Source organism: Kogia breviceps, chromosome 20, assembly GCF_026419965.1.
Source record: "Kogia breviceps isolate mKogBre1 chromosome 20, mKogBre1 haplotype 1, whole genome shotgun sequence".
Classification (NCBI taxonomy): domain Eukaryota; kingdom Metazoa; phylum Chordata; class Mammalia; order Artiodactyla; family Physeteridae; genus Kogia; species Kogia breviceps.
This window is the reverse complement of record NC_081329.1, coordinates 27,156,953-27,166,855: the sequence shown is the minus strand read 5'-3', so window position 1 is coordinate 27,166,855 and position 9,903 is coordinate 27,156,953. Positions and strand designations below refer to the sequence as shown.

At 51.9% G+C, this 9,903-nt stretch overlaps 1 protein-coding gene across 1 annotated transcript; it reads left to right on the top strand.

Annotated features, from left to right (window-relative positions):
• Window positions 1-865: 865 nt before the first annotated feature.
• On the top strand, window positions 866-8,089 carry STAR (steroidogenic acute regulatory protein). Its single transcript, XM_059049244.2, has 7 exons — window positions 866-1,701; window positions 2,684-2,797; window positions 3,092-3,219; window positions 4,352-4,510; window positions 4,627-4,811; window positions 5,661-5,754; window positions 6,289-8,089. Exons 1-7 carry the CDS (start codon window positions 1,638-1,640, stop codon window positions 6,406-6,408), a joined length of 864 nt encoding a protein of 287 aa, XP_058905227.1. The 5' UTR covers window positions 866-1,637; the 3' UTR covers window positions 6,409-8,089.
• The last annotated feature ends 1,814 nt before the right edge of the window (window positions 8,090-9,903 follow it).

Sequence of the window (9,903 nt, the reverse complement as noted above, 5' to 3'; positions counted from 1 at the left end):
TCACTCAGTCCAGACCATTCAGTGTCTTTCTGGAGGCAAAACATGGCGGGGGGGGCACTTCCCCAGTATCTTCCAATTGGGCGTCAGGTACCTGTTATATATACACCACCAAACAAAACTCAGGATTATCAACCAATAATTGGGAGATCTGAGAACCAGGAGAAACTCACCCAAATTCATCTGGACTCGCTGAGGAGGTGGATGGGAATGAAAGGCCCTTGCTGCTGCCCAGGTTCTGAATCCTCATCGTGTTCAGACGCAGGAGAGAAGTTAGCTCTGTGCTCCTTCGTGGTCAGCAAAACGGTGGACTGAAAAAAAAACGTACAAGAGAGCTGTGAGTTTCCGTTTTATTGGGGGACTGAGGACTATAGCCTGGGAAACAGCCTCTCAGATGGCTCTGAGGAACTGCTCTGAAGAGGGAGAGGTACGGGGGACGCTGGCTTACGTGTGATGCAGGGGAAGGGTACCTGCGCTCAAGCACACATTTTGGTAGAAGGTTGCTCCTGGTCACAAGCAACGGATTTCTCCGTTCACGACTTCAGTGCTTTTCTAACTATGAGAAGATGTAAGAATCCAGATTCATAAAAAACTTCTAGGGGCTTCCCTGGTGGCGCAGTGGTTGAGAATCCGCCTGCCGATGCAGGAGACACGGGTTCGTGCCCTGGTCTGGGAAGATCCCACGTGCCGCGGAGCGGGTGGGCCCGTGAGCCATGGCCGCTGAGCCTGCGCGTCCGGAGCCTGTGCTTCGCAACGGGAGAGACCACAACAGTGAGAGGTCCGCATATCACAAAAAAAAAAAAAAAAAAAAAACTTCTAAAACATTATAATACTGGTAACTAAGGGCTCACTTTGCCTGTTTTCACAGAGCACAGCGTGCCTCATCCTGATCGTCTTCCTGAATTCCTTCCAGGCTGTGCTGTAATGTAGGTCAGCGACTGCGGGGGCGATGACTTGATTCTCGTGGAACCGGACGGGAGCACCGTTCCGCCCGAGACTTCAGGCCCCTCATCCTGGGGCTGGGTGGCCTCTGCCAGCTCGGCCGGCCTGCACCCTATCAGAAGCCCTGGGTGCTCTCCCAGGGCAGAGCTTCTCAAAGCCTAGTGTACACTTCGCAGAATACCTTCACGGCAATCACCTGGGCATTTAAAAAAAAAAATACAGGTTTCAGAGCCTCAATTCTAGACTTGTTAAATCTGGAATTTCTGAGCAGGAGGGCTACAAAGCTGCATTGTAAACGGCTTGCTGCTTGAGAACCACTGTCACATGTGCATACTTTTTTCTAAATTGCCTTGACCTCTGCTGCTCCTTTTTTTCTCTCCCCTCCATCCACCCCGGTCAGACACCAGCCTCCCAAGCCCTTTCCCCACCCCCGCCCACACTCCCCGCAAATGGCCAAAGGCTCCTTGTGAAGCAATCCCTCTATCCTTGGTGCCTTCGTTTACACGATGAGCGATGGCTTTTTTATCTCCTGATGATGAAACACAGCCTTCAGCTGGAGGCATTTAAGGCGCAGGACGCACAGCCGCGGCTGCAGGACCCAGAGGCCAACCCTGACGGCCCAGGAGAGGAACAGAGGGAGGGGCAGGAGCCAAAAGCACCACCACCGGCCTCCACGCCTGCCCCACCACCAGGGAACCATGCTCCTCGCCACGTTCAAGCTGTGTGCCGGGAGCTCCTACAGACACGTGCGCAACGTGAAGGGTGAGCTCCTGGGGCGCCCCCCGTCCGGGAGACCAGGAGCCTGCGGGCAGTGTCTGGTGGGGAAAGTGTGGGCCTGGGGGGCGGGGGACAGGCCACTCAGGTCCCGGGGTGCCACTCACTGGGGGAGCCTGTGCCTTTCCCCTCCCGTACCTCAGTGTCCCCCGCGCTGAAGAACGGAGCTGGATACGAAGGTTCCTGGGTGCCTTGCAGGCTCTGTCATCCCCGGCCTCCCCTCCAGGGCTCCGAGCTGTCTTGGCTTCTTCCTGACTCTGCCTTTCTCTAGGATGGGTACCCAGGGTGCCAGGGAAGTCCGAGCCGCGGCGGCAGAGGCAGGAGTCAGCCTCGACTCCAGGAAGCTGTGTTGGCAAGCCTGAGGCAGGGCAGGCGGGAGACGGGGAGGACAAGAAAGGGGAGTAAGACAGCCGAGGGGCACACAGAGAGGGAGTGGGCGAGGTGCGGAGTCTCACTGTCATCAGTCAGGAGGCGGAAACCAGGGCCACTGGAGTCAGTGCCCTGCTGTCACTGAAGGGACCACAGACACACCTAAGCAAGTCCTTTCTAGTTACACTGGGTTCAGGTGGCCACTGTTTGGATGGAAGCCGCACTTGGAAGACCTGTACCCGGCGTGGGGCTGTTCTCTCTAGATCAGTGGGAACCCCTGGGCACATGCGAGCAGTTACTCACCCAGAGGCCACACAGACCTCAGGGGACGGGTGTCTGCGATTCCCCTTCGGTAGCAGGATAGGTTGTTCAAAGCTTCTCTCCCTTTCAAGAAGGAAACTTCAGCAAGCTTGAGTGTGGCCCCTGCCTCCAGGCCCGGCCTGCCCAGAAGGCAGGCAGGTTTCTGGGCCTTGGAGGTATTCCTGATCAAGTCACTTTCTGCCCCAGGCCAGCTTCCTCCTCTGTGATGAGATGAAGGGGTGGAACATTCTCTAAGGGGCTTTTCTGCTCCTAAGCAACAGTTGCCCTCCCTTCCTTGCAGGGCTGAGGCACCAGGCTGCGCTGGCCATCGGCCAGGAGCTGAACCGGAGGGCCCCGGGGGGCCCGACCCCAGCTGCCTGGATTAACCAGGTTCGGAGTCACGGCTCTCTGCTCGGTAAGTGCTGAGGCTTCTGGGCTTCTACCAGCAGTGGGGGTGGGGTGGCAGTCCAGGGGGAGCAAACGATGTGCATGTGGCTCCGGTCCCTACCCCCAAATACCCCAGGCGTCCTCACTCACTTTGACGGGAATGGCGCTGTTCGTGGCTAGACACCCCCCCTCCCCTGTCCCCTTTGTCTAACTTAACCTGCAGGCTGGACCATATGGCTTTGGTCTGGGCTCTTCAGAGATGAAAGGGGTGAAAGCTCGTGGGAGGCTAGGAAGCTCAGTCTCTCCGTGGCTTTCCGTCCAGGTTCTCAGCTGGAAGACACTCTCTACAGCGACCAAGAACTGGCCTATATCCAGCAGGGAGAAGAGGCCATGCAGAGGGCCCTGGGCATCCTCAGTCACCAGGAGGGCTGGAAGAAGGAGAGCCAGCAGGTAAGGGTGGGTGCAGAGGAACCCACAGCTCCTCGCTCTTTGCGGGCCACGCTCAAGGCCAGCTGGGGTCTCTGCTCCTCTCAGAAGTCCGGCCTTGTGCAAGTCACTGGGCAGCAAGCAGTTTTGAGAATTCTCCTTTCCCAAGAATATATCCCCAGATACCCCTCCCCCACAACAAAGATGTCCTGGACACTCGCGTTTCAGAAACGTTGTTCCTGTATCCTTAGCTCCCCTCCAAATGCACTGTACACCCAATTCAGGCCACGCAAGACAGGGACTCCAGGGGCAGCAGAGGCCTCATCCCCCTGGGTCAGAAGTTCCAGTGCTGAAGCACAGTGTCTGTGCTGTTAGCCCACCTTATGGCTGACCTCGCAGGGGTGACCTGGGCTCACCCGCCACAGGGCTGGACTGGGATACAGGTGGTCCAAGGCCCTCTGGGGTGCTCTGCTCCTGAGCACTGCCCCTTCACTGGGAGCTAGGAACAAGGCGGGTGTTAAAGGCCAACGGCTCCACCGAGACTTTGGCGGCTTTATCTTCGCCAAAAGCTCACATGCTGCCCATTGGCCAAAGTTTAGGTGAGATCTTTCCTTCTCCAAGTTCTCAGAGTTAACAGACTACAAGTTTGCGAGTCGGGAAATCTGGGATCTAGGCCCAGCAATGCTCTTAGCTAAGGGTCCTGGGGCATCTCACTGACCTTCTCTGGCCCTACGTCCCTCTGGTGTAAAAAATGAGGGATTGGACTTTTAAAAAAACCTATGTGTGAAATTAGCTGGCTGTAAACCACCTTCCCTGCTCCCAGGTGCATCTCTCTCAGGATCTTTGAGCTTTTGAAGCCAAGTTAAGGGCCTTCTCAGGTAGCCCTTACCCACACCCATCAACATTTACACCCAAGAAAAAAGGGCCCAGGGAACAGGCAGGTTACCTCCCCAGTCCTCAGCAACTGTACTAGGCAGGCAGCAGGAAAGATGACCTCCTCTACCTTAATCAGAGACGGTTCCAGGCTTACTCAGGCTTAGCCTAGAGTTTCCCGGGCTGTTCCCCTCTTGCTTTGCCTGGCACTGTCTACGTGTCCTAGGCCGGGAATATTTTTTTCTAACCTTTCCCTTGGGGCTCCTCTCTTCCCTGCCGGTAGGCGAATGGGGACGAAGTGTTGAGTAAAGTGATCCCAGACGTGGGCAAGGTGTTCCGGCTGGAGGTGATAGTGGACCAGCCCATGGAGAGGCTTTACGAAGAGCTCGTGGAGCACATGGAGGCCATGGGCGAGTGGAACCCGAATGTCAAGGAGATCAAGGTGGGGAGGCCCAGGCGGAAGGAAGGCCACAGCAGGCGGGAGTGGGCTGTGAGCCGCGGTGTGCCTCGGCCCCCCACCTGGCTGAGCAGTGACTCTTGTTCTCTGTGGCCTGGCAGGTCCTGCAGAAGATTGGAAAAGACACAGTCATCACTCACGAGCTGGCCGCAGAGGCGGCAGGAAACCTCGTGGGGCCCCGAGACTTCGTGAGTGTGCGCTGTACCAAGCGCCGGGGCTCCGTGTGTGTGCTGGCTGGCATGGCCACGCACTACGGGGAGATGCCCCAGCAGAAGGGCGTCATCAGGTAACACTGGCAGCAGCCTCAAAAGCTCCCTTTTTTAACACAGGCTGGGACGTGCACCTGCCAAGTGTGTGATGCATCCCCAGCTCTAAGAAGCCAATCCCTGGTTCCTACCCTCAGCTTCCTTTCACAGAGGAAGTCTCATTTTCCATCGCAGGGCGGGGAAGACAAGACCGGCCACACTTACATAACCAGTCTGTCCTGACCCTCCCAGCAAGTTTAAGAACCTTAGTAATTTTCTGAAACAAGAAGTAGGGCTGGTGGGACAAAGTGAGGGAGTGGCTTGGACATATACACACTACCAAATGTAAAATAGCTGGTGGGAAGCAGCCGCAGAGCACAGGGAGATCAGCTCGGTGCTTTGTGACCACCTAGAGGGGTGGGATAGGGAGGGGATATGGGGATATATGCATAGGTATAGCTGATTCACTTTGTTATACAGCAGAAACTAACACAACAATGTAAGGCAATTATACTCCAAGAAAGATGTTAAAAAAAAAAAAAAGAAGTAGGGCTGAGGTTTAGCTGGTATGCTCAGGTCCCACTGTAATGTTGATTAAAACAGAACCCATACCACCTAGAACAGTTGCTACCTGAGTTTCCCAGGGGCCCCAGCACCACCCTGGACCCTTCCTTGAGCTCCCCATCATCCAGCGACTAAAAGGCACCGCAGGAGGCCTCCAGGCTTCAGCTCCAGCTCCAGTCGGCATTTGTTCTGGTGAGCTGGTAACCGTGCCGACTGTTAAATGTCACCCTTGGCAAAGGACACTTCTCTGATGAGGTCTGGGACGACTAGTGAGCATTCGAGACCTCGGCCCTGTCCTCCTGACCTGACGTGTCTTCACCCGGCAGAGCTGAGCACGGCCCCACCTGCATGGTGCTCCATCCCCTGGCTGGAAGCCCCTCAAAGACCAAACTCACCTGGCTGCTCAACATTGACCTCAAGGTAAGGGGCGGGGGGGGGGGGGGTGTGCGGCGTCGGGACAGGCAGTGGTGAGCAAAGTAGGCTCTTACCGCTCCCACATCATCCCGCACACAACTGGAAAGAGCCTCCATTCTGAGGGAACTGGACCGTTGCAGAGGGGACACTGGAGTGATGGCCTCACTGCTACCCCATCATCTCAGAAGCCTGCACTGGCTCCCTCTTACTTCTCGTATCAAGTTTCAATTCTGTAGTTATTTTTAGAAGGAAGGAAACTTAGGCCCAAGAAGGCAGGGTAGCTGGCTCAGGGTCACACCGTGGGGAAGACAGGGCGGAAATCGGCCCGGACAGCAAATCCAGCGCTTCTGACAGGGTTATGACGGCAGGGCGGCAATGCAGTCCTCCGGCCCCTGACCCTGATCAACTGAACGGGGGCGCGTACCGTCAGAGCCAGAAGGCCGAGCCCAGGCAACCCACCAGGCGTGGGATGGGGCACGGCAGCGTCTAGAGTGGAATGTCACCCACAAGATGGCCAAATTCTTCTCCCTTCAACTCTAGGGATGGCTGCCGAAGACCATCATCAACCAGGTCCTCTCGCAGACCCAGGTGGATTTTGCCAACCACCTGCGCAAGCGCCTGGAGTCCCGCCCCGCTCTCGCTCTCGCGGCCAGGTGTTGAAGAGCAGCCTGCTGCTGCCAAGGGCTCCCAGCCGGGCGCGCTTGCAGGCTCGCGAGGAGGTCTCTGCCGGAAGCCTACAAGTCTGTTAGAGATCTTCATCCAGGGACAGTGGGATGGGATGGTGGTGCGTTTCCAGTAGGATACTAGAACTCAGATGGGTAACATTTTAGTACCAGGAAAGTGGGGACAAGGCTCTTTTAACTTCATTCACTGATTAGCTGTAAAATGAAGCATAGGGGTCCCAAAACACGTGTAAAACTTTTTTTTCTGGGTCCTTACTTATCTACCTAGAAACATCTTTAAAGTGCTACCAGTTAACGAACGCAGGGTGCAGACAGGGCAAAACACAAGGATTAGGACCGCATGCTTCATGAGCGCAAGAGCTCCGGTCCCTGTGGGCAACATGTGCAGACAGAGCAGGTCTTATATATATAGGGCCTCCTGAAACCCTCTGCTCCTCCACCAAGACGGTAGAGAGCCGCACCAAAGAACAAGCAACTCCCACAGCAGATACCGTCCAGAACGCTAGTTCAAAGTTATCTTAATGAAAAAATACAAAACTAATTATCAGACTGATTCCCCTACTTCTTCCATGAGCAGTAGTCAGAATAAAGAATCGTTAACTAACACAAAAACTTTAGTCTGTACCTGTTTTAAAATTCTACTCTTAAAATGCATGCTAGTAAATTGCAACTTCATACTAAAAGAGTCGTGGATGAAGACTTTAATTAGTTAAACCAAGTCCCCTACCTCACTCAAAGGAAAAACTCCAGGGGACGTAGGTCATTCAATTATGTAGGATCTGTTACCAGAATCTTTCATAAAAATTTAATGTACACGGTAAGCACAAGACTAAATCAGTTCTTAAAAGAACTCTATAGCTGGTAGCTGATGAACGGGCATTGGAAGATGAAGATTATGAATGAAGATTTTTATTTACCTAATTAAAAGGACAGAACCAAAGGCGAGTGACAGAATGGTATTACTAAGATAAAATCAAACAAAAGCAATTTTTTATTACTTTCCCATTAGTGATTGTTTAGACCTAAAAAGGGAGCTGAATCTTTAGTTTGGAATCTATTACATTTTCTCTTAGCTTGACTCGGGGCTGCCAATTTCTCTGCTTTAACAGGTCAATGTTTTACTATTTTGGAGGAGATGGCAGGAAGAAGGGGTGATAGGGCGACAGCAAAATCCCTTTCCAAGATTCAGAGAATTGGTGCTTAAAAAATGTAAGTTGAGATGGGGTTATCTGGCTAAAATGTATAACGTAGGATGAAAACCTAACCATTATCACTTGAAGCTCTTCCATTCCAGTGCTAACAGCACTGATGTTTTACACCATTTGGAATTAGAGTTCTAGCTTATTTATTAAACAAATGAGAATAGCAGGAATGCTGTTATAATTTATTGAGGTATGGAGAATTTACAACTGATAGAGATATTTATTAATATTTATTCTGACTGTTTCTTAGTAGTCTATTTTTGGCATAGATGAAATTATGTTTATCCAGCCAGGAGCTTCAGAGTGAGAAGGGATCATTGTAAAAGTGTTTCTAGAACAGAATTATCGTCCACTCCCAGCTAAGAGAAAGGGTTACTTGTTGAAAGATGTGTAGAGCAACCTCTGCTCTGGTTTCAAGAGAACAGGCTGACAGTAAAGAAATGGGCTTTCAACACACACCATGGTTTTGAGTTTGATTATAATTTGCCTTTTTCTAACTATACAACTGTGTCTTTGAGGTACCTGGGGAGGTATTTTCTCACTTGTTTAATTTGACACTGGAATAAAATGAATTGTCAGTGATGATCTGCTTACAGAAACCATTTCATATAGGACCATAAGACTGGGTATTCTTTGAGCCCTTCAAATGAATCTAATCAAAACACACACACAGATTATGCAGTATAAACAGGCAAAAATCATTATTTCTGTAACCTCCAATTTATGAAAGCGAAATGCACAAAACCCTAATTTGATCATTTAAATGGAGTGGGTGCATTAACTTACATGTGTGGTAATTCATGCTACAAAGAATTCATCTCCAGCTTCCTCTAGATAACACCATCCTCGTTTACTTAGAGTTCTTCAAACCCTGATGATCCAGAAGCTTTATAACCAAGTCTGCTCCACAAGACCACGAATGAATAGACCTCAGCCTGATTCTGTTGGGTTTCCTGTTAAGAGAGGTGGAATGACCGAAACAAAGACCCTAGGTCTGGGTGATTCATTAGGAGACAAATACATTAGTCAAAGCGTCTGTGTTAAGATACCAACAGTCACTTGAAATTTGGGAAATTAGACAGGCATAATATATGGGGGTCCTTGGCAACGTATTACCGGACTCTTGGTGAACCACTCTATTAACCTAGGCAGGAAGTTACACGCAGGGAAGTCTGGAGCAATCCTGGGAGGACTGCATTGCCACTGATTAAAAGGGGGACAGGGAAGCACTTAGGGACCCCCGGGGAAGGCTCATTCTTACATTCCAGTTTTTAGTCTTCTGAAAACTGTCCTTTAATCATCAGGTATTAAAAAGGAAGATAAGCAAGGCAGGAAGATAACCTGCACATATCAACACACAAGTTCAAAGGGAAGAGCTGGAGGGAGACCATTTACCCTTCTAAGTTCCTGTTCACCTTTTTTTTTTTTTTTTTTTTTTTTTGCAGTACACGGGCCTCTCACTACCGTGGCCTCTCCCGTTGCAGAGGCTCAGCGGCCATGGTTCACGGGCCCAGCCGCTCCATGGCATCTTCCCAGACCGGGGCACAAACCCGTGTCCCGTGCATCGGCAGGCGGACTCTCAACCACTGCGCCACCAAGGAAGACCCCTGTTCACATTTTTTTTTTAAAAAAATATTTATTTAGGACTTCCCTGGTGGTGCGGTGGTTAAGAATCCGCCAGCCAATGCAGGAGACACGGGTTCGAGCCCTGGTCCAGGAAGATCCCACATGCTGCAGAGCAACTAAGCCCGTGCGCCACAACTACTGAGCCTGCGCTCTAGAGCCTGCGAGCCACAACTACTGAGCCCGCGTGCCACGACTACTGAAGCCCACGCACCTAGAGCCTGTGCTCTGAAACAAGAGAAGCCACCGCAACGAGAAGCCCGTGCACTGCAAAGAAGAGTAGCCCCCGCTCGCTGCAACTAGAGAAAGCCCACATGCAGCAACGAAGACCCAACGCAGCCAAAAATAAATAAATAAATTTATTTTAAAATATTTATTTATTTATTTATTTGGCTGTGCCGGTCTTAGCTGTGGCACGCGGGATCTTTAGTTGCGGCATCTGGGATCTAGTTCCCTGACTAGGGATCGAACCGGGGCCTCCTGCATTGGAAGCACAGAGCCTTAGCTATTGGACCCCCAGGGAAGTGCCCCCTGTTCACCTTCTTGAGAGCCGGGTTTCACAGGATAAGAGGGGGTGATCAAATTGGCTGAAGGGAACGAAGCAACGGGGGAGGGTGGAGATAGAAACCTGTCTCTCCTTCAAGGCT